This window comes from Strongylocentrotus purpuratus, unplaced genomic scaffold (genome assembly GCF_000002235.5).
Source record: "Strongylocentrotus purpuratus isolate Spur 01 unplaced genomic scaffold, Spur_5.0 spur5_scaffold_15, whole genome shotgun sequence".
NCBI classification, from domain to species: domain Eukaryota; kingdom Metazoa; phylum Echinodermata; class Echinoidea; order Camarodonta; family Strongylocentrotidae; genus Strongylocentrotus; species Strongylocentrotus purpuratus.
Window position 1 is genome coordinate 32701527 of NW_022145600.1, and position 24097 is coordinate 32725623.

General features: G+C 36.3%; 4 protein-coding genes across 6 annotated transcripts in view; 2 read left to right on the forward strand and 2 right to left on the reverse strand.

The window, feature by feature from the left end:
• The window catches only part of LOC585537 (protein O-GlcNAcase), a 30492-nt gene extending 29582 nt beyond the window's left edge, over window positions 1–910 (reverse strand). For 2 of the 3 annotated variants that reach the window (XM_030986238.1, XM_030986236.1), the window contains exon 1: window positions 427–908. In XM_030986238.1, coding sequence (XP_030842098.1) covers window positions 427–463 — 37 coding nt within the window. In that variant the 5' untranslated portion in view covers window positions 464–908. Of the gene's footprint in view, window positions 1–426 lie in introns of all 3 variants that reach the window. The other variant, XM_030986239.1, reaches the window with a different exon arrangement.
• A 5382-nt stretch (window positions 911–6292) lies between these two features.
• On the reverse strand, window positions 6293–12257 carry LOC755883 (glutamine amidotransferase-like class 1 domain-containing protein 3A, mitochondrial). Its single transcript, XM_003723280.3, has 7 exons — window positions 12049–12257; window positions 11658–11710; window positions 11168–11281; window positions 9726–9845; window positions 9270–9362; window positions 8395–8551; window positions 6293–7047 (listed from the first exon to the last, which is right to left on the reverse strand). The coding sequence occupies exons 1-7, from the start codon at window positions 12163–12165 to the stop codon at window positions 6925–6927; spliced, it is 777 nt and encodes a 258-aa protein (XP_003723328.2). The 5' UTR covers window positions 12166–12257; the 3' UTR covers window positions 6293–6924.
• Window positions 12258–12324: 67 nt separating this feature from the next.
• LOC582069 (sphingosine-1-phosphate phosphatase 2) lies at window positions 12325–17980 on the forward strand. The gene is made up of 4 exons (XM_782042.5): window positions 12325–12845; window positions 13471–13617; window positions 14288–14377; window positions 15036–17980. The coding sequence occupies exons 1-4, from the start codon at window positions 12387–12389 to the stop codon at window positions 15573–15575; spliced, it is 1236 nt and encodes a 411-aa protein (XP_787135.3). The 5' UTR covers window positions 12325–12386; the 3' UTR covers window positions 15576–17980.
• Window positions 17981–20084: 2104 nt separating this feature from the next.
• Window positions 20085–23026, forward strand: LOC582109 (RING finger protein 37). Its single transcript, XM_030986240.1, has 3 exons — window positions 20085–21508; window positions 22340–22441; window positions 22723–23026. The coding sequence occupies exons 1-3, from the start codon at window positions 20158–20160 to the stop codon at window positions 22947–22949; spliced, it is 1680 nt and encodes a 559-aa protein (XP_030842100.1). The 5' UTR covers window positions 20085–20157; the 3' UTR covers window positions 22950–23026.
• Window positions 23027–24097: the final 1071 nt, after the last annotated feature.

Here is a 24097-nt window from a genome sequence, read left to right on the forward strand (position 1 = left end):
GAAAATATAATCACATAGAATTGTTCCTTAGGACTGGGACTACTTATCGATCGGGGCGTCATATCTCAAAAGTGACAAACCTCAGAGTTAGCCAGGACACAATGTTTAAATTGCTGTTTTGACCAAGATATTTTTAGAATTTCGGGGGCTACGCCCCTTTGGAAATATTGGAATTCACCTGCTCTTTCATATGACACCTCATTCATTGATTATCACCTTCAGGATCACAACTGATAAAGGTTTGAATCTCGATTTGAAAAAAAAAAATTGACTTTTTTTGCATGGTCGCGCAATGCACGTAGGCTGCATAGGGATGCGTGTAATCTCTATGGGAAGAATTTTAGCACACAACATCGGGTGCGCGATCAGACACCCTACTAAAGCCCGTGATAATGTCTAAATTTTAGTTCTTAATCTTAGTCTTACCCTCAACAGCACCACACAAGAAGTCTGATGCAAACATGATTCATCACGAGTTACACAAACTAGATAGATTGACTGTGCTCTCTCAGCTCAGAACTTCGTTTTGGCAAAGATTTCACGACTTCAGCCCAGGGCCCAAGGCCAGGTCAGTCAGCTCAGGATCGAGATCCTCCTCCTAAACCGAGTTCCGTGTAGATTCGCCAATCTCATTCAGTTTCAGTCAGTGCAGCTCGCTGGCCTTGTCTTCTCGTCCGTTTGCGTTGGCAGAAATTTGCTTTCGTAAGATTAAAAGACAAGCTTCATAGACATACATCAACAAGAAAATCTGCACTCTCTGTCTGCATCAGTAAAACATTCAAATGGAGAGCAGATCAGAAACAATTCATCTTAATTCATCTAACAAAACTTATGTCAGGAACTGCCCGAATCCAGTTCTGTACACGAAGCTACTCCGATCAAAGTTATACGATGGATTTTATTTAGACATCTCGGCCTTGGAAATATAATACTCGAACAACTCGGTCGACGCAGCGAACAGTTACTGAAAGCTTCATGATTTTGGTGTGTTTGTAAATGATATGGGCGGATTCAAGAGGGAGGGACGAAGTTGCCACAAAATTTAAAAATGAACACAAAAGGATAAATATTAGGGTGGCGAGCCTGCCTCCCCTTTTGAGCCCAGCTGAGAAGGCCGTCGAGATTCATGCAGGAAAATCTTTGAAGAAAACAAGTTCGAGTTGCTTTCTTTTAGCTTATATTTGTTACATCAGTTTATTTTAATATTATCTATTTATGTACTTATGTATTTTCATTTTCATTAATTCATATATTTATCTATTGATTTTATCATTGTTATTATTAATTTGCTTTGTTTTAGCTTCCTCCCCCCCCCCCCCAGTGGCGGATTCAGGGGGGCACGTGCCCCGGTAAAAAAAAAAAAAAAAAAAAGGGGGTGGAAGAAGGGGTAAAAGAAAAAGGGAGAAAAGGAGGGGAAAGTGAAAGAAAAGGGAAGAGAGAGGAAAGAAAAGGGGAGAAAGAACTTAAGGAAGAAAAGAAAGGAGAGAAAAGGCGGAAAAGGAAGAAAGGGGGAAAGACGGAGGAAAGAAAAGCTATAGGGGGAAAATGAGAATAATGAGAAGGGAAAAAGAGAAAAGAAAGAAAAGAGAAAAGGACAAAAAGAAGAGAAAATGGAAACAAAAGAAACGGGAGATGAAAGAGAAAAGAGAGAGGTAAGAGCCTGAGAGAAGAGGGCAGGGAGTAAGAGAGAGAGAGAGAGAGACAGAGAGAGAGAGAGAGACGAGGATGTTGGGTGGAGTCACCACGTCGAGGGGGCAAGAAAGATACGCAGAGGTCCGCTGACCCCCTCCCAGACCCACCCCGCTCCCTCAATGCTAACGCCTCGCTCCATCGTTTTTCCATATTCATGCGATTTTGTGCTCCCCCGGTAAGAAATTCCTGGATCCGCCACTGCCCAGAAAGAGTAGGTAGTATTGGAAATTCGTTTTATTACAATGCCATAAAACATTGGAATTCCCTTCCCAATGGTGTAAAAGAAATAGGAAACTATGATCATTTTAAGAGGAAATTAAAGGAATACCTAATACTTGACAGTCAGAGAAGAGAAGTGAATGACATGTTATGATTGAAAGTTTTATTCTTCTGTCGGTTCATACTTTTTCATGTTGTATACTTATGCTTTCGTACGTTATAGAAATTCTACAAATTCATCGTTATTTTGCTTTTCTTCCTTCTCATCTTTTTCTTCTTCTCCTTCTTCTTTTTCTTCTTGTACTTAATATCATTTCTATCATCAGTTTAATGTTGTTATTATTATTATTATCTTTAATAAGTAGTTCTTTTAATCTTCTTATCTGTCTGTAAATATTAATATCTTAACTTATTAATTTTATACATGTCTGTAAGGGACCCCACTGGAAATAAGCTCTCGAGCTTTCGTGGGTTATCCTGTTCAAGCTGACTTATTTTTGATCTGTTATTATTGTATATTGTTGTATGTTGGAAGCTTGTCGAATAAAAATCAATCAATCAGCCCCCCCCCCCCCCGACAACATTATAATAGTCGTGAAAATTCAGGCCTTTCAATTGTTGGGGGAGATGAAGGGGTGTCAAACCCCTTGTCAAACCTGGGAGGGGGCGATCGCAAAACACAAAAAATAGAAACTAAACTCAAGTGTAGCAAAAAGTAGCCTTTATCATTTGCTGCCATATAGGCTAATATATTATATGGACTTTATCTTTAAAAAAAAACCAATACCTCAGTACAAATCATGAAGAATTTGTTGATGAAAACACATCAATGACCAAAGTGTACATACATATACGTAGGATAAAAAAAACAATGTTATAAACAAAATTACGTGTGATTCCATTCATTTGCGCAATCACGTATTTGCTCACCCCCAGTACTCCTCGGAAGACCACCAATACTGAATTTGTGTCAAAAGCCCAAAATAGGAAATCTTTATCCAAAACTACTATTTTGAAATTGAAGGGAAATTATGGCGGGCCACAGGAAAAACAATTTTTCTATAACACCTAGATTTTGGTAAAGCGTTCTGGGGGATTTTTTTTCCTTCCCCTCCCCCCCCCCAACATAATTATGCATGTCTTCCATTTAAAGCTTGTTCATCACCAAAATTTGAAGAAAAAAATGTGTCTAACTGTCTAAGCTATATATTTGACAGCCTTTTAAAAGGATACCAGGCCAAGAAAAACAAAAATAGAAAATGTTTAGAAATTCATTTTGTTGGAAAATTCAGCTGTACTATAGATTCGAATAAATTTAAGAAAATGAGAGAGAGAGAGGGAGGGAGAGAGAGAGAGAGAGAGAGAGAGAGAGAGAGAGAGAGAGAGAGAGAGAGAGAGAGAGAGAGAGAGAGAGAGAGAGAGAGAGAGGGAGGGGGGGGGGAAGAAAGACAGAGACATGCAGGCAGGAGGTTGGGATTATGAACTATGACTTTCTTGATACCGTGTTGAATGGTTTCGTACCGATTTGTCATATACCGAAACATTTACAGACGCGTTGTTTAGTATCCGCACAAGTGGTAGCTCGCGCGGTAGTAAAAATTCAGCCGAAAAATGGTAAACAATGATTGAAGTATTAGGGTGCTGTACATAAAGTAAACAAAAGACTATCGTTTTACTTACAAACTCTTTTGACACAGGCGGTCAGGCGCGGAGGGGCACATGCTCTAAGGGATTTTATGTTTTTGTAAATGAAGAATTACACATGATATATTATATAGGAATCCAACATTGGCAAGAACATGCAGGCCTTTCTGTAAACTATCCATTTCCTGACAACAATTAGATGATCATCAATTATGATTCGCTCGAGAATATATATTTCTGTCATCATGGAGCCGAAAGACTAGCTTATAATTAAGTGAGATATAGCCGGAGGGGAGGGTCGTCTCCAAGGATAGAGCGTTAAAGTGGTCTACTAAAAAAACACTTTGTCAATTTCTTTACTAGCTCGGATTATTAGTGTGTCTTTCGATCATTAACAAAACTCGTATATATAACTATACCTTTACTCTTACGGTAATCTAGATTGCTTGCATTTTTACGTTTTCAGGCTTCGTTTAACTTTCCATTCAATTCATTATTATACCAACATGTTTACATATACAGTGCAATCAAATCTGTTAATATAGTTGAACTTATTTGGCGATAGAAAACTATAAAGACTATAGTGAGACTTATTTTGTTACAAAGTCAATTCATAAGCAGAGGCGGCGCACCCAGGCGACTGGGGCAAAAATGCATGCACAGCGCTCCCCACTTTTCAATTAGTACCCCAAAAGTATGTACCCCTTTTTTACTTCAGATAAGTGCCCCTTATATCTAATAGGTGCCTGTTCTTATAAGCGCCCCTAACCATAGCTCTGATAAGTGCCCCCTTCACACTATCATTTGTCCCTATATTCAAATCTGAGAGGTGCCCTTTAGTACTTTAACAATTAAGTGTTTTTCCTATGTATAGGTGTCCCTTAATCTTCTGATAAGTGCCCCTTTTCCTTTTTTAATGAAGAGTCCCCCCTACTCTAAAATGCCCCTTCGTACACCTTTGATAAATGCCTCAATTTGATAGGTGCCCCTTTTCCTTCGACAAGTGCCCATTATCCTTTGTAATAAGAGCCAATTTTCATTCTTATAAGTGCTCCTTTCCAGGTGCAAGAAGTTCCCCATTTTCAACTCTGATATTTGCCCTTTTTACTTCGACACACGCTTTCTTTTCTAGTAAGTGTCCTCTTTCCTTTTCCTTTCAACATAAAAAACACCCCTAATTTAATCATTCTAAGAGCAGCTATTTCTTTAATACACTCGCTCGCATTACAGTTGATATTTATGTGTCTTTTTAAAGGTTTTTTCAGTCTTTCATAATTAGATTGTGCTTAAAACCCTCCATCAGGATTTTTGTCTATTTCTTTATAAGAATTAACTTTTTGCAAGGGGAAAAATCTTTAAATGTTTGCTTGCTCATTCGCAAATGAATATTCACACCATCACATTCAATTGCAAAGTATAATGCTGAAGCAGTATCTTGGACCATGTAAAGAGAGAAACAAATATTGAAATTATCCCTGATAATGTAATGCCAATGTAGGGGTATATACCAAAGTGTAAAAAATTGAATATTTTTGCTTGGAGGTTTCCCTTTTTCAGGTGCCCTTTTTTTTAAAGAATGCCCTTGGTTATAATAAGGGAAGTTTATAGATGTCTATAATAATAATGATAATAATAATAATAATAATAACAATGATAATAATGATTATAAGTGTAATAGTAATAATAAAGATGATAATAATAATTATAATATGCCTTATATTTGCAGGGTTAATTTGCAATGACGTCATTGCTTTGTTAATATCAAACTTTTCAGAACAGGTTTTGATTTTCTTAACACAAATAAAGGAGGCACATTTTGCACACTTTTTCGAAATCATAGTCAAATAAAAGTATTAAATTGAACTTGATTTATTAGACCTGTTTCCTAATGAATTTCAATTTATGCATGTTTCTCTCCCGAACCCTTGGCTACCAAATATATTTGATTTATCTTCTATGCAAATTGGCATCTCTATACGAATGGATTTCTTTTGCATATACATTAATTAGTTGTTGCTATATGTTGCTCAAGTCTTTAATAAGCTTTTCAGTAGTCAAGAGCTTGTAAAAATGCAATATAAATGATCAATATAAACTCCATTAACTCTATCCTATGTAAAGTAAGAAAGTAAATAAAGTAACTTGCTATACTTCAACAATGTGAACAAAAAACAATGCATGCAATATCAAAGGAAAGCATACACACAGCACTGAAAGATTCAAACTTTACAAGTTATCTTTAATACATTTTCAACTGACATAGACAAAATATATTTTCAATTCTGAAAACTTCTGAAGTTTAATTTTCACCTGTTTTGAGCATTTTATGGAACACAGTGCACATCATGAATACCACTGTATGAAGTGTCATGCACTTTTCATATCTTTACAATACAGACAATGAAGTGTTTTTTTCACAATTTGAAAAAAAATCACTCGTTTTCATACTTCATTCTGAAAAGTAAAAAGAGCCACAAATGAATTGTGTGCCATCCCATTAGTTAATATCAGCACTTATTTGTATGAATAAAGAAGACTAACCATTTAAAGCATTAATCCTAGTGCCCTTTCATAAACAAATCATAGCATTCATAGTTCTCTCAACAATGATTTTAAAATCACGATTATCATTCCTGATCCATCTAACAACAACTTCTCAAAACAAGTTTCTGAAGATAACTGTATTTGGTGCCTGTAAAATTGTATGAAATTGATAAGGAAAGAATGATGGGTCAATCATTTAATAAGTGTATATATTAATTATTACAGCTTGACCATCTTCTCAAAAACCAGAGTAAAAGATATAAAGACCCTGCTTGAAGTCTAATGGAGACATACAAAATAAAATCCTGCATGGAGACATGTTCAATAGAAGCTCTTGGAGGCAAACTTTCAGCTCCATAGATTTAACATTTTCTGGAAACATATTAAAATACACCCTGTATTTAGAGCTAATGTTCTGAAAATCAAAGTAATGATAGAGTTACTACAATACTGTAGAAATGCTGATAGGCATTTTCCTCAGTAAGAACCGTTTATATTGTAGGTAATAAGTTATCAAGAAAGTACACTGTCGTTGGATCATTTTAACATAACGTGTAAGTTCACCAACACAGGATTTTTTTTTAACTTGACATTGTGAGTTGTTTTACTATCACATATCAAAAGGCCATGTTGATTACTGGTAGCATACAAATTGAAAAGCTGCAGTAAGCTGAAGAATTATCATGGTTGAAAGGTCATACAAAGACAGGCTGCAATGACATACTATAAAAATTATTCCCAATTGAATCAATGATCAGTGTAAAAAACACAAGAGGGGATCAAGTTACACACAATGATGTTATTTTACGGAGATATCATTTCCTTTCAGCAAAGTTTCAGGACTCCGTTGACCATACTTCCGACGCTGTCAAAGATCTCATGAACCTTGGTTTCACACATGAATGCTGGAGCGGTCACTATCTTGTTCTCCTCATCAACATGGGCTTCGTGAATATCAAACAAAACGATAGTCAAGGAAAGTTTTGATATACACTGGCTATCCACATCATTATCAACAAAAAGTCAAACATACACAATTCAACTGAAATCCAACTATAAAAAACAATTTTTGTAGATTAAGTTGATCAAAAGTATCATGAAAAGATGCATCCAGAAAGCAACAGGCATAATCGCTGCTGATAAAGTGATATTAATGAAGTAAAATTGTTATTCTACATATCTGAACAAAAAAGTTTTAGTATTATATAAAATGATTAAGGTCGTAGATTTATATTATTCTATGTCCAATGGCATATGGTTCTACCTTTATAGTCAGGTGGCTTAGCATCAAATTTATCGATTATCGTTACTTGCCGGATAAAAGCCCCATTTTTCGTATAGCGATATTAGGCTAGAAGAACCCGCCAAAAATTTCAACTTAAGGGTGTGGGGGTGATGGAGTCTTTTTGGAGCCCCCAAATAATTTTATAACATTGATTTGTTGTTATACAAGCCTTTTTGGTACAGGGCTTCCTTAGGACGTACTGAACGATATTAGGGTAGGAGTCCCTGGCAAAAATATCATAAAAGGGTGTGGGGCGGGGGCGTCACCTCGTAGCCCCCCAATAATTCAGAAGGTAATATAACATTGATTTGTTGTTGTACAAATGCCATTTTTGGTACATAGACATACAGGCAGTCAGTGTCAACCCCCCCCCCCCCCCCCTCTGCCCTTCAAATAATCTCATACAATTCTGGCAAGGTCACAGGGTATAGGGGCCATATTCTGAAAACCATAATATCTTTTATGTCCGTGAAAAGTATGTTAGCTGTGATAACAATTTAAAAATGTGCGCGGAATAAAGTTAAACCAATGATTTGTCCCAATTTAGATTTTTAGTGACAATTAAAGATAAAGGTGAGTTCTGGTAATGTGATTGCATTGTGAAAGAAAAGGTGTGGAATTGATCAGAAACAGTGGATCATGTAGCATGTAAGTATTGGTGTGCACTGCAAGGTTCTGGAGTCATCAAAATCATCATAAATTTGGCAGAGTCTTGGTAAAGTAACTACCTTGATTTCCTTGTCTTTCTATGCTCATTACTCAGCCAGTATACACTTTCTTCCAAAATTGTTTGGCACATGTCATTCATTTGTAATCTTGAACATTCAGTGTAATTTTCATTTGATTCTGTGAGAATTAATTTTCTTTTTTTTAACAGAACTGGAGTTTATCTTTAACATCTTCTTTACTGACATAAAAGTTAACACAGTTTTCAGAGATAATATCACCCCAGAGCTTCCATTCAATTGAAAATAAAAATAAAAGTAAAACTATCTAAACTGAAAGGATATATTGATATCTTTGTTGACATGCTTGGACCCCATCTCTTGGATTGCTTTAGCTGTTCCAGCGTATGGCCACCTCCCTCCTTCCTCGGAATCGTGGCCAACCGTTACGCTGCAGCCTGGAATGACCTTGGCAGCAAGGACAGGTGAAATGCAGCAGAGGCTATAATGAAGCGAAAAGACAATGTTGATCATCATATTGACATTATTTAAATGGATTTTGAAATATATTTTGTTAACCCCAAAACCTTAAGCACTATGTGAAAATTGTTATTGCATATATTCCAGCAAAATAACTTTTGACTTTGCAAATGTTTCAAATTGTGCTTTAATCTAATTTCCAAACCTAAAAAACTTTTCTAGCTTTACCATCCTGCACAATTCACAATAATTTTCATGCTCATGAAAGCTTCTGGTTTTACAATATTAATAATAATAGAAATATCAGATTATCATCTTCAAATTAGATGAGATGGCTTGTCTTAGAAATGTCGAGTCTTCACAAATTTGAGATTCAACGCAAAATATTGCAGAGAGAGAGAGAGAGAGAAGAGGAGGGGGAGATTTTACAGGCTGGCATCCCAGCCAGGATAAATACTACTTCAAAGCTAACGTAGCATGTTCAGATCCGTGGGATGATTTGGGAGCTATTTGATACTTGATTATTCATTTGGCACCAATATATACATTTAAGATATAGCAATCATTATTTGAATACACTGATTGCAATTAAAGGCTTGGCTTGAGTATGGAAAAGGCCAGCATTACTTTGCCTTCAAGAACCAGGTGATCCTGGTGTAATGGAGATTATATTACAGGGGATGAACAATCTATGTCACTGACCCTAGCTAAGCGCAACCAAAGTAGGTGCCCTGTATTACCCGATTGGTTTCTTGGCCTGGTGGAACTCCTTGATGACCCGCTCTACGTCTGGGTTTACCGTACAGCCTGCTCCATTCACCGCAAAATCACTCCTGTAAAACAAATGGCCTGAAAAGTGAGTTTAAATGCTGAACATTATAAATTAATAAATAAAGAGACTGTTGCTATTAGTTCATAGCAACAGTCTCTTTATTTATTAGTGTAAGAAGCCCAGAAAATGGCTTCCGCAGCCAAGAAGTTTTTGAAGATAGTCATAAGCAGGTATTGAGTTAAATGAGAATCAATCAACAAATAATGTGCTAGAATGTCTTTTTTTCAAAATTGATGTTCATATTCTTATGTCCAATTTTACATTGCAAATATTTGTACAATTATTCCTTGGACTACTGCCTGGATATGCATGTATATATTAAACTGAACTTTAACTGAATTGAATTGGAAGTTGATAAACTTACAGGTTTTTTGCGGCACCGAATCCACCCGGGAAGACTACGGCATCGAAGTTTCCACTGCTGAGCCCAGAAAGAGCTGTGATCTTCCCCCTTGCAATACGTGCAGACTCTACCAGTACATTCCTACATGCAGGACAGATGTTCAAAATACAAAAAGGAATTAGATTGTGTACCATATTGCCAGTAATCCAAAGCCATCATAACATAGCAAATCCTATCTTATACACTATAAAAGGTCATTTTGACAAGTATGGTAAACAATATCTAGTTTCACCATTCCAGTACGTGCCCAATAAAATGAGAGTCTCTGAAATAGGCAACCCGACTGGTTGGAAATGAAGTTGAATTTAATTTTTTGAGTAGCATTTAATCACAGCTCTTTATGCAAGAAGCGCCACTCCCATTGTTGCCTATCCTTGTCTGCACCGAGAAGTGAACGTAGCATAAAAATAACCTTGAAGATACAGCCGAGTTCTGGTCATGTGATCACATTGAGAAAGATACTGTCTCTAAACAAAGGGTTGGGAGTTTTGATTATGTAGTACATACAAACTTGAGGTTTGGAGTCTTCAATAGGGTACAAAATTGACTCAATCTTGCTGTGAGTATGTATGGGAGCACATACACATGTAGACCGAATTTTCCGTCTCTTTCGTTCGTTAGCCTCTTATTGGGGTAGGGTCGGCTCTCTCTTTAGAGACGGAAACCGTCTATACACATTCCCTTGATAACGCCACGGCCATTTCAGGTCGTAGCGTTTTGCCCCCAAAATCCCCCAAAATGTCATTTTACCTCGTGCATATCCACATGTAAATAAGGCCTAGGCTATAATACATCGGTTCCACTTACCAACTTGACTGAAATAATCAGTTTGATAGTCCCTTTTTAGGAAATTATGGGTCAAAATCGAAATCCATTTTGAAAATCTTTTTCAACATGGATTTCGATTTTGACCCATAAATTCCTAAAAAGGGACTATTAAACTGATTATTTCAGTCAAGTTGGTAAGTGGAACTGATTTATTATAGCCTAGGCCTAATTTACAATATAACATGCACGAGGTAAAATGACATTTTGGGGGATTTTGGGGGCAAAACGCTACGACCTGAAATGGCCGTGGCGTTATCAAGGGAATGTGTATAGACGGTTTCCGTCTCTAAAGAGAGAGCCGGCCGACCCTACCCCAATAAGAGGCTAACGAACGAAAGAGACGGAAAATTCGGTCTAATACACATGTAGCGTGACTGTTTAGTCCGAACACTAACAGTTCCCCAATTGCTCATCATACATGTATGTATTTTAAACGTGGGTTACCTAAAGAGCAATCCTTTTCAGGGGACATATATTCTTCCAATCTGACATAAAAGGAATAAGCACGTCGGTTCAAAGATTACTTTGCACCATTACAAGAACTCAACCCTCTCTTTATTAAAAGTTGACGATACCTTGTTTCATTCTCACTTGGCTCCCCCTTGGTGTGGTTAATCACATGCATCTGAGGAATATCAGGAGCAAAGAATGAAACATCAGCTCCACCCCGACTCAGGTGTACCCATACTCTGGAAGATAGAAAGACATTTTTATGGTTTACATAGTGCTTTCATCTTAACAATGAAGTTTGGGTGAAAAAACTGTATATCATATTCAATGGCTTTCAAAATCTGATGTATGCTAATCGAAATCTGGATCATCTGGATCATTTAATATCAAAAGGAGAACAAGTACAATAACACATATTAGATCTATCCACATTCTTTGGTATTATTTCAAGGGAATTAAGGATTAATTGGAAACATTCCTCATAGCTCTGGATTGTGTACATGTAGACATCTAGATCTATGTCTTTTGAATTAAATGCTCCACCTCTTGAAATAGTAATGGTTACACTTTTAACTTAAGTAGCACAAGAAAAGTCTTAGGTTCTTAGGTTCTTACGCTGAAGCCTCATGAACTTCACTGCCGTCATATACTCCTGATCCCGCCAAGACCTAGAACGAAACAAAAATGAATAAGATAATTAAGGAGAAGTTGGTTTGCAGGGGTCTACTAACTCTACGAGGTGCAAGGAAAAACAGCCGGATCTACATGTAGCTGCTGCATGCAGCCTCTCGTCAATGGGAGACGAAAGGCTTCGACAGATGGGGCTGTCACGGCATTGATTTGAGAGGTTGGATTTATAGACATATTTCACATTAATTGTGTCCTAGATTATACACTCACCATGCATCAACAAAATTAACATCACTGTCACTGTGCAAATTAGCCAGTGCACAACTGCAACTGCATCAACAACTCATCCACTTCCCAATCCCAGGCTCTAACTTACCACAGCCACACGATTTCCACTCATTTCTCTTGTAAGATGAATAGACCGTGACAATACTTTAGGGACGTCAGTGAAATAAGAAGCGAGTCGAGATGAAGAGTTGATAAATTTCAGCATATTTCCAACATCAAAAATTAGCAAGTGTGGATAGGTTTAATAAACCTCTCTGTAGGAGCTGTATGGAGTCGTCTCATATAGAGCGACTGACAAAAGGACGAATAACATTTCTAGATATCATGGCCTTACGCCCACTATGGTATACGAGACCGGCACCGAGTAATTCATCTTTGTCTATGTCTTTCTCTGAGCTGAATTAAAGGGCGCTGCTGGTAGTAAAAATGGAGGCAGAAAAGGGATGGATGTACAACTCTGAAACAGTAGCCAAAATTCAGCTATTTTTTGGATTAGAATGTGTTCCCGTTGCAGATATACAGGATGAACCGCCACAACCAAACAGTAATAACAAAAAACCTCACAATGGTCAGTCAAACGGAGTAACTCACAGGCCTGTTTCACCGCAGCATGATGTCAGCAGTCAGTCCTTGCAAGGACCGGGAAGTTCCGGGGAGAGTCGACGGCTTGGTGACCCCAACGCAACTGTGTCGGCGGCTCCTGTTGAATATCGAGTGCACAACAAATTTTGGCATTACCTCTTCGCCTTTGGCGCCGCTTTAGGAGATGATATTTTTTACTACACTGTCTTTCCCTTCTGGTTCTTCAATATATCACCATGGGTTATTCGCAGAGTGATTCTTATGTGGGGACTATTGATGTATGTTGGACAAGCGAGCAAAGAGGTGATTTATTTTTCCTGTTTCTCTGTTTAGTTTTAAACAACGTTTAAGTTTAACAAAAGATGTTTGATGGAGATTAGAGAATGTTTTAGAGAATATTGTTGAGAGATAGTGAGAGAAAGAGAGAAATGTATCTGTGTTCAAAATGGAGATTGATTTTCATGCTGAGAAAATGGGGGAGTTTTATAAAGAAAAGGTGTCACTTCATAATTTTGTATACTTTTTTCTATTAAAAAGGTTTTGATGGTAACTTTTATTCAGGAAATTGGCTGAAATTTTACTATGAATGAATGAAATTTGAATAAGATGAGATTTGATATATAGATTCGCTGAACAAAAGATTTCATGATGAATCATTTCTACAAACTGACGGCAACACTTCTTGGATTAAGAAGAGTAAGTAACTGAATAATTAACAGAAGTCACCTAGACTGATATTGTCTATTGATAAGTTTAATTTTGCACTGCTGATATTTTGTGCTAGTGCTACCTGTACTCGTTGTATTGCACTATTCATTTCCCCTTCCCCCTTTTTTCTGATAATGTTGAAAAACAAAACTACATTTTAAAACAAAGCTCCATTTCGATCTCGTCTAACTCTGGCCCATCGGCCCCATCCTCTTTTCAGATCATCAGGTGGCCACGCCCTCTTTCACCACCGGTTGCTCCTCTGGAGAGACGATACTACCAAGAATACGGGATGCCTTCCACTCATGCCATGGTGGGAACCTTGGTGCCGTTCACAGTCTTAATTGTCACATGGGGCAAAGTTGAGGTAACATTTATTGTGTCAATTTTTAATATTAAAGGGAGAATTTACAACATCTTTGAATAAACAAGAGCAACAGTATTAAATGTGTGCTTGTCTTCAAAAATGCATTTGGTATCAATGTGATGGTACTATCCAGTCATAAACATGTACATGAACATGTATGTGTAAAGGTATTACCGGTAATAATTCTCTTTAGAACCATTTTATTGATTCATACTAATTTTAGTATGAAAATGAATAAAGAATGTATAATAATATATATGTGTGGTACACAACACAAAGTAAAAGTTCCCTTCTTTTTGATTGCTATTAATGATCAAAATAAAGATTTGTTCAAAATATGATACTTTGAAGTTTCATGTTTTTTTTGGGTGGAGAAAAAAAATCAAGCACTAAAACTGCTTAATGCATGGATATGAGACTTTTAATAACTTCCTATTGAAGGTCAAGCATGTGCTGGTACTGAGCATATGGTTGAATATCATTTTTACTGAAAAGAGGAAGCTAACATTTTCTATTTGTAGATGAAATAGATATCCCCTTCAGAGTTAAATGATTAAAGATTTAGACTTAAATACAAAAGTGGCATATTTCATCTACTTTATGAATTTTTCTCCCTTTGAAAATATAACACTTAATTTTCGATTCAATTCCTTTTTGTTTCTCCCTGCAGTATCCAAAAGAGGTTGGAGTTTTATTAGCCATTTCCTACACCCTGCTTGTGTGTATGAGTCGACTGTACAAGGGCATGCATTATATTCTGGTAAGCAGTAATGTACATAATAATTAAAGATGTTTTCCACATATGCACCAAAAATCAATCTTTGGTTGTTTTATTGACAAGATTAAACATATTTATAAATGACTTAACTACATTTTCCTACTTGAATGAAGCAACCCAAATGAGCTGATAGGTAAACGTGCTTCTTTCTCATCAGATTAACTTTTTTTTTTCTTAACTTATTTATGTAACAGTTCAGGTGCTTGCCTCTGTAGATTGCAAGCTCACAAACTTGTTCACAAGTTATAGTACCTTATCATCATTATAAAGCCATGATCTTTATTTAATTGAACTTTGTAATAATTTGAGTAAAATAATTCACCCTTGGGTGTTGGTAGCATTGCATTAAAGCTGATAATTTGATTATGCTGGAATCTCCTATGTCTACTGAGTTGACCCTGGCATGTACTGACCATCCATTTTGATTAGGGTTATCATTGAAGACTCTACCTACAATATGTGTACAATTTATTTTGTTCCTATTAGAAAAGGTGATGTTTCATTGAAGACAAATGTAGGTTTTTTTCTTCTTTCTAGTGCTGAACTGTTCTTTGCTCCCATTTCATTTTTTTCACAGGTTATGATGTACATTTACATGTATAAACAATGATCTCATTTATTTTGCCTCTTTGATTTGCAGGATATCTTTGGTGGCATATTTATCACTGCCCTCTTGATGGCCATCGTATTCCAATTCTTGGAGCCGTTAGATACATTCCTCATCACTCATCCCTATGCGCCTCTATTCTCCATGGCAACAGCCTTCTTTCTCAGCATCATCTACCCCACCCAGGATGGTTGGAGTAGCACCCGGGCCGATACCATTGTCATCATGGGGGTAACAACGGGCATCTACTCCTCCTTGTGGCTGTGCCATCAGCAAGGCATCCCTCCCATGTATGACGAGCTACCATCCCCGCATATCAAATGGCCAGGCCCATACAGCATCCTCCTCATGCTGTGTCGACAGGTGATTGGGTTAGCACTGATGGGTCTTTCACACGTCACATTCAAAACGATCATCCTTGGAATCCTCTCAGCCATCAACGGGGAGAAGATAACGGAGGAGACGAAGAAGCAAACGTGGATTGAGATCCCATATAAATACATCACTTATTTTGCGATATGCGTGGCATTAAACTATCTGTCACCCTTAGTCTTTGAAAAGGTTGGTTTGTAATAAACCTCATTACCATGTATTAGATTGTGACCAACCACAATTTAGGAGTTTCAAAATACATGTATGTTTGGGATGGCTGGGGCATTTTATTATTCGTTGTATGTCCCATCTTATTCAAGTCAGTAGTCAATTATAATTCTTATCAAACTTGAATTTTTGTATCTTATGCTGCATGCAATAACTAAAATCATCTTACTAGTTTTTATGCAGTAATGTTTTTTCGAGCTAAACAGAAAAAAAGTGCTACATTGTATACTTTGTATGCAGATCTGATAATCATCTGTTAAATTTGATGGAATTAATAATAATAATAATGATACTTATAATGATGATTGGATTGATGTAGCACCTTTCCAGAGGTTGAAAGGAATTACATCTATCTTTGGGAATTAATATCATGAGAGCATGCAATTTTTTTTTCAAGATAATCCTGAAAGTATCCTGGGAGAATGGTCTGGGAAGAGGAAAGCTATTTTGTAGGTTAAAAGTATGCATCAATATATAACTTTCCTTGTCGGCAGCCTTGCTAGGAAGAATTTGCCCAATTTGTTTCCCATCAGTTTGAGTTCTTATGAGCTTTGGAGTGGCTTGCATCAGGTTATCTGCCTTTGTGGAAGGGGATACTTGTATGTTTGTTGTATGGAGTTTTGTGTGGCAATAATTGTGTAGCCTGGTTCTGCAAGAGATAATCTAAATGACTGTCGCATTATTTAATCCCAGCGTTCATTTATTGTCCATGTGAAATGTGGCCAGAATGCAAACCAAATTTGCACATTGTAGTATTCTGTGATATAGAGCAATATCATTTTCATGAAAAGACTTCATCTTTATCATGAAATAGATTATGAATACATTTATTTTGTTCACCCATATCTGTTTTGGATAAAATATGACAAATAGCAATATACATGTACCATTGTTAAATACTACGCAACTCTGGATTGAGAAGCTATACAGACATAAAGGAGCTGCTACTGCTATGGTAGTCTATGATTTCATGTACCTGTATAATTTCTAACAAGACATCATACTACTCTGTGCTGACTCTTTGATAAATTCTTTAAGACAATTTAGAAATATGTCTATATGTACATCTACTTGGCAAAGGTTAATTAATTGTACAAGACACAATACTGCCAAGTGATAAAACTCTGTTATCAGGAAAGTAAACAAATTCATCTGATAAAAAGTTTGAATAGGGTTCAGCGTACCTCTATGTTCTTGTTTGTGTAGCTTAAAGATATAGCAAAACTATGTATATTCTTTTGTACAAGGATGTACAATTGTACATGAGTTAAAGGTAATGAGCATGTTATGTAGCTTAAAATGTACCATGGGAGTGTATCTAAAGTGCAATATCTCTTGGTAGAAGAAATATTTGAAGCTCACTTTGACCGGTATTATTTTGCCTATGTTTTCATGTTAGAGAACACTGGATCTGTCTGTAAAGTCTCTATCAGCAAAACTAGCAATTCCTTTTCTTGCTCTTTGTACAGGGCAAGTATTTTTTTTTGGAGCGGTTTTAAATGCGTTTATAGTTTTCAACTATGTAGAATATTTATATTGGCTCTGGTCTGATTCAAAGTTGTTTTTCTCTACTTTGTACATGATTTCCAGTGAGACCATATACTGTTCAACTCTTATCGAAATTCAAATATTAAGCCATGGTACATAAGTTTTACTACTTGCAGTATGTTGTAGTTATAGGAGTTCTATTTTCTAGAAAAAGATTCCAAACATGTGACTGTAATAAATTTCTCTAACATCATGATGGTCATGGTATGATACTTCCGAGAGTTGTATGCAGTCATTGCAGTGTAGACCAAAAATCAGTCTTATCTTGTTCAGGGATGTGGTATGCAGAGGCTACAAAAGTATATTCTTTAAAATATGTTCTAAGACTCCTCTAAACAAGTGGACTTTTTCTGTCTACAGTGAAACCACAAACTTCACGTGAAACGTTTGTGAATCTTGAGAGTAGTTCAGATTTGTGAAAATTTCATGCCACATCACTTTTTGCAATTCTCGAAAGTTTCATGACTTGATAAAGGTCAAGTTTTATGTTACATTTCTCATCTTTGTGAATGATTTCCAACTGGACCAGATTTATTGGATGTACAGACTTGGGTTTTATTTCTGAATATTTAGAGTGGTACATGATGACCAACTTACAAATGAGGTCTGATAATACCATTTGTATTTTTGTATTAAATATAAAAAAAATTCATTCACAAAGAACATTAATATTCTGTATTGCAATACATAGTTATAATGATAATTACAATTAATATAGGTTTGAACTACTCTTTCATAATCTTCATTTTATCATTTTGTATGTTTTCTTTTGATTGGTGCGGTTATTAAGATTTAATTGCAGAATAAATAAATTGATATATTTATCAAAATGACTGTCATAATTTTCATTTGTGGCATTCCGAGTTCCATATTTTTTCCTAATTAAAAATCTGTGTGCCTGCAAGTGAGTGATGTGGAAATTTATATTGAATGTGACTAAAATGGAGTATCATTTTCACGCCCATGAACTTTCCCAACACCATCACACTTTATGTACTACTGATTTGTTTGTATCTTCCTATGTCTTTCTAACTCTCTATTTTCTTCTCTGTTGCATACACCTTTTGATAACTCTATGCTATCAGATATTGAGGTAACTGAAATGTGGTCCCACTTTTAGCTGCATGGGAACATTGTTTCATTTCACTTGGGACCCCCTTATGTCGTCAGCTGCCCTGCACATCCCACAAATAAACTATCGATAAATATCGTGTGTTATGTAATTTATGTTATTTAACACATTTGCAAAGCACCTGGGTTTTCTTGCTTCTTATGTTTTATTTTTATTATTTTGGTTCGTTTTTATGTTTTTATAAAAAAAAAAAATCTCAACCTCTCCATGCAAGTACTATTTTTCTCATCATTATGGTTTGACTTAAGAAATTATTGTGCCTGAACAATAAATAAAACAATCACGTAGTATTTCGAGAAATGAACCCGAGCCAATTTCAAGATGATATAATGAATCAATCTACATGAAACCCCATCTCCCTTATGAATCGACGCACACACTGATTCTTTTCTTCGAGCAAGTACAATATCTAGTTCCCTTTTCTCATTTATATTTGCTTGTTTGCAGACACCATGAACCCGATTGCATGGAGCAGACGCCAGAGAGATTTGTTACTTTTAATGTAAGATTTTGTTGCTTAAATCTAATTTTTTTTGCAAATATGATGAACCAGTGCCGCAATACGCATACTGAAATAAGATTTTATGTATAAAATAGTGACAAATAGATTCTCGAAGATGCTTTATGTAGATCGACGTCAGCTATTATAATTACGATCCCATGTATTGAATTTGATGTTATGTCACTTAGGCCAGTTTTCGGCGCGGTTACAGCTCATTGTCGCACGGTGCATCCACTATGAACATGACAGACAAAGAGATCGGACAAAATATACAGTTCCTCAGGTAGACAATGGAACATCCCTTCACTGCTATTATGTAAAGAGGTGAATATGCATGTGACACCTGTTCTACACATTTTTACATAGACCTAGAGTCTAATAATGGCAGTGAAGGGATGTTCCTTTATCTACCTGAGGAACTGTATATTTTGTCCACTCTCTTTGTCAGACATGTTCATAGTGATCACTATCCTGACTGTGTAGTAAAAGCTGTGCTATTTATTCTCAACATTTCAAACACCACTGTACAAAACTCAAGTGATTTCACTAAAAATCGGTTCTTTAGTGACAATTGATGAAACCTATATAGGTCTAGGGTCTATAGCAGTAAAACACAATTTTTCAAACTTACTGATGTTAAAAAGAATAATTTAAAAATTCAAATTGTAAGTCTAGTGTCAAATTTGCCGATCAGCCCAATCGGTGTTATTGTGTGCAGTCTATGCAATAGTGTGTGGTGTTTGTATATGTTTATAATACCTGCCTCTCGGCATTTCAGCAAGTATGCAGTGCTAGAGGTCAATACGCATTAGCATTGGCTCTCTAATCTCTATGCTTTGCTGGAGTGGCTCATTGTAAGCAAAAGAGGTTAATAATAATTGTCCTAGATCTGTGGAGAAAACACTTTGTTGTATATTTAATTAAAACTTACTTGTCAATTGTCATTAAGGGTGAATTTGCATTTGTTAAGTTTCATTTTAGTTCCCTTGAGTCCTGACAAAAAAGTGTCAAATAAAAATAGGTTTTGACTTTTGTTTTGTATATTTTGTAAATTTTCTGAAAACTAAACTGGATTAAAAATTGATTATCAATATCAATCTTATTTTTTTGCATTGTTTGTAAATAAATGATATTCCTGTGATTTCATCAAAGATATATAAATATCAAATTTCACCTAAATGTTATCACTTTCCATTTGGACTTGTAATTTTTTTTTTTTTTAAATTGTCTTAAAATTCATTTAGACCTAGAGATCTATATCACTTTTTTTTGTAAATTTTCAGGGGAAGAACATATCACTCATGATCTACTGCTTCAATTTGACAAGAGGAAACAGAATGAACTAGTTGGCGCTTAATGACATAGGCAGCAAGATGGCCATCAACTTCTGCAGTTTGGCTTTTGGAACAAAAGTCGCCTGTTCATCAGTGAGCACAGATGGATACGAGATTGAGAATCTCCTGAAAGCTGGCAAGTACGGTCAGATGAAAGGCTTTCTTGCTGAACATTTCATCAAACCTCCGCTCACCATTACCTTCACTTTGCCGTTTAAGATCGACATCTGCAGCATCATCATAGACCCCAACGTCGGCTCACAGAAATCCAGTGCGATCGAGATTTTTTCCGCAATTGTACCTGAGGAAAAAGAGAGCTCTGATAGGCATGATAATGCAGGTCGAGATGTAAGAAATGAACCACTTGTAGTGTCTACAAACATAGGGAAGGGATACTGCAATAATGTCACTCCACGGCTTATCTACTTTTGCAATAGGAGGTATAGATCACTGCACAAGTTACCGACCAAGTCACCTGACTATCAAGAGGGCACAGCAGATGTTCTGGTGAGGGACATCAGGTGTTCAAGTGCAGCATGTGTGAGAAATGTGAACCAGATAGTGATTAAGATCACAAGGGTTCATGGTGCGTCGGTACCTGCATTGAAGAAGGTAGAGATTTGGGGGCAGCCAGCTGTATCTTGCGATGAGTTACTTGTCCAAAAGATAGTGCAGACTGCTGAACAACTTCTGGGACTGGGTGTGAGACAGAAGAAACAACCTACCTCAAAAGAGCAAAAGCCATCTACTTCACGTAAAGTTGAGAAGAAGGACGGGAAAGGAAAGGCGCCAGCTTCGGACCAGTGCCCTGAGGATTTTATAGATCCGATAACATGCAGTATAATGGTGATTCCGATTCTCCTGCCATCAGGCCACACAATAGACCAAGAGACCCTTGAGAAACATAATAAGATAGAAGCAACATGGGGTCGCCCATCAAATGATCCCTTCACTGGTGTACCATTCTCTGCTGTCAATAAACCCATTCCAAATGTCAAACTAAAAGCAAGACTGGATAGGTTCTTGTTGATGGGCGGGGCCGCGTTCAAGAACGTGCCTCGGACTGCTGGAGGTGCAAGTGAAAGTGACTCTACACAAGACTCATCTGAAGTGAAAACATCCGTCCTAATTCAACCAAAGAAAGCGGGTGCTCTTAGTGGATTGATGAACAAATCACAGGTGTCAATAATTGACAACCTACCCGATGGCGGAGAAAATGAAGAAAAAAGGCATGGAGGAAAGAGAAAGAGGAAAGTTAAAAATGCAGGGACATCATATGTTAATGCACAGTATGCCACCATCGCAGCAAAGAGGTCCAAGGCTTATGGTGTCCACTTGCCTACTGTAGATTTGGCTTGGAATGGAAGCAGTGATAATGGGATTAAGAAAGGTAAATATGACAATTTATGCTATCCTTTTTTTAAACTTCAATGATTAGGGGTTCTTTTAATGAACCAGATTTGTGTAATTTTGTGAACATATAAGTGAATGTTAAAGATAAACTTTAGTACTGGTAATGCGATTGCATTGTGAAAGAAAAGGTGTGGAAAGGATCAGAAACAGTTGATCATGTAGCATGTAAGTATTGGTGTGCACTGCAAGGTTCTGGAGTCATCAAAATCATAATAAATTTGACCGAGCCTTGGTAAAGTAACAAGCACTCACATAGAAAGCTATACATGGGACAACACACATGGTGTCGGGGCTAGTACTACCTTGATTTCCTTGTCTTTCTATGCTCATTACTCAGCCAGTATACATTTTATTCCAAAATTATTTGGCACATGTCATTTATTTGTAATCTTGAACATTCAGTGTAAGTTTCGTTTGATTCTGTGAGAATTTTTTTTTTTTTTACCAGTACTGGAGTTTATCTTTAAGCTGGCTGTGAAATTGAAAATCTTGAGTACAGTAGTCTATCACATGTGGAGTTCTTTGAGCAATTTAGCCTTTGTAGACTCAGCTCATCTATTTTTTCCTTCAGTATCATTTGCAATGTACTATAATAGAAATCATGATACAACATGGATTTTGACAGAATATGCCTTGTCAGTCCAAATTATATGGGGAATGAATTAGTGTTTCAATAACATATGCTTGAATTCTTTGGTTTCTTGTGTGATCTTATTTGAAGTGATCACAGAAAATGTTCACCCATTTATGTACCAAACATTAATTTTGTGATACACTTTGATTCATAATCTCTTTTAATTCTTACTAGATCTTGGAAGCCACGAGAAAGCTGTATCTCTTAGTCTGGATGATGCCCTTGCTTCTACTTTAGCATCTCTTCCCTCATATAATAAACCAGCAGCTTTGGGTGGTAAGAATGTCTCCCTTGTTTAGGTTTTGATCAAGACAATGCATATAACTGTATATATAGTATTGAACATAGCATGCTGCTGAGGTATAAATCAGGGCAGGTAAGAAGAAACTTGTTTTTGTAAATGTAAGCCTCTGGAAAGGGATGATTGAGATGATGTGAATTCTTTAATGAAATATGAAATTAAACTGTATTTGAGTATTGGATATTAACATACATGTACAATCCTCTTGTTGTATATCAGTCTATATTTTTGCATTTCCCCTTTTCATTGTTTACAGGTGCTCCTATAGAAACCAAAAGTGACATGTGTGTGAATTGTCAGACCCCATTCCAGGACATGGAGACCAATATTTATAAAATGCCATGTGATCATTTGATATGCCGTAGCTGTACATCTACCAAGACAAGTGGGATCGACTGTCAGTTGTGCAAAAGGACTTTCAAGAATTCTCAGTTGTCTAGGGTACACAAAAAGATAAATAGCTCTTCCATGAGAGTAGTTTGATGATCTAGGGTGGTATTCTGAAAATTACGCTGTCTTTAATGTTTGTAAATTAATTGTCACTTAAAGAGAAGGTTGAGTTCTGGGGAGAGGTGAAAATAATTTGTGAGAGTTATCATTGTTATTATGCAAGTGTGGAAGAAGATCAGATAAAACATGTTCCCTGAAAAGCATGGCTCTTCAAATGCCTTTGAGAAAAAGAAAAAAAAAAGGACAGGTTATTGGTTTATGTTTGCGCAAAGTTGCCTTCGTATACAAGGACCAATACAAAGTGTTAAATGTGCATAATAATGGGTTGTTATGACAACTAGTATCATTGTCCTGTACAAAGGTAACATAGTTTTCAGAATATTTAACCCTTCAATACTTCTGGTCCTATAGAAATGTATCTTATAGGATCAACATGTTGTACTGAACCCTTTAAAAGGCACTGAAACAAAACAAGAGAAATTGCATTAGATGAGGTGAAGTTGATACACATTCAAAATTTCTGCAAAACTAAACATATCTTAAATTCTAGCAGATTTCTTTAGAAATTTCATATTCCACCAAGTATGCAATGAATTGATTATTAGTGACTAGTAATGCCATGTATATACTTCATTTAATTGAGAAGGTATAACTTATAACTCTTCAATTTTAAGAGAGTTTAGTCATGTAATTTGCGCCTTTAATTCTTGAACACTGTACTAAATCATTACTAAATAGAGACCACCTAATGATTGAATTAATATGGTTCTGTCAAACAATACCTCTGGTGAAGGAAAGGCTGAAAAAGATAAAATGGCATGTTTGTGAAAAGATTTTACATCTGTTCAAGGTAGGAAGTTCCTTTTGCAGACTTGTGCAAACTAAGCGAGTGTGTGAAATTTTACAGCCATAGGCTCTGAAACTTCTGTAAGAAATGAAAATCTAGTGCTGTTTTTATATTCACGCGGAGAGGGCTAATCTCATATCAACAGAATGTAACGGTTGAATTTTGAATTACATACAAATATTTTGATCCTTGAAAATGAATATCTGGGGAATTAAACATTCAAAATTTATAATGTTGAAAGGCAGTTTCATTTTTTTTTCTTCATTTGGTGGGAGGTTCCTTATAATAATCTTATAGACCTCTTATGAGACATGAAAAATGTTGTTTGAATTAA

Excerpts from the sequence above, each read along its gene's own strand:
- LOC582069 (XM_782042.5), top strand. The coding sequence starts at position 12,387 with ATGGAGGCAGAAAAGGGATGGATGTACAACTCTGAAACAGTAGCCAAA. Across the intron at positions 12,846-13,470 it reads TTGGACAAGCGAGCAAAGAG|ATCATCAGGTGGCCACGCCC; the intron begins GTGATTTATTTT and ends TCCTCTTTTCAG. Across the intron at positions 13,618-14,287 it reads TCACATGGGGCAAAGTTGAG|TATCCAAAAGAGGTTGGAGT; the intron begins GTAACATTTATT and ends TTCTCCCTGCAG.
- LOC582109 (XM_030986240.1), top strand. The coding sequence starts at position 20,158 with ATGGCCATCAACTTCTGCAGTTTGGCTTTTGGAACAAAAGTCGCCTGT. Across the intron at positions 21,509-22,339 it reads TGATAATGGGATTAAGAAAG|ATCTTGGAAGCCACGAGAAA; the intron begins GTAAATATGACA and ends AATTCTTACTAG. Across the intron at positions 22,442-22,722 it reads TAAACCAGCAGCTTTGGGTG|GTGCTCCTATAGAAACCAAA; the intron begins GTAAGAATGTCT and ends CATTGTTTACAG.
- LOC755883 (XM_003723280.3), bottom strand. The coding sequence starts at position 12,165 with ATGCTGAAATTTATCAACTCTTCATCTCGACTCGCTTCTTATTTCACT. Across the intron at positions 11,282-11,657 it reads GAAGTTCATGAGGCTTCAGC|AGTATGGGTACACCTGAGTC; the intron begins GTAAGAACCTAA and ends TCTATCTTCCAG. Across the intron at positions 9,846-11,167 it reads CCAAGTGAGAATGAAACAAG|GAATGTACTGGTAGAGTCTG; the intron begins GTATCGTCAACT and ends TCCTGCATGTAG.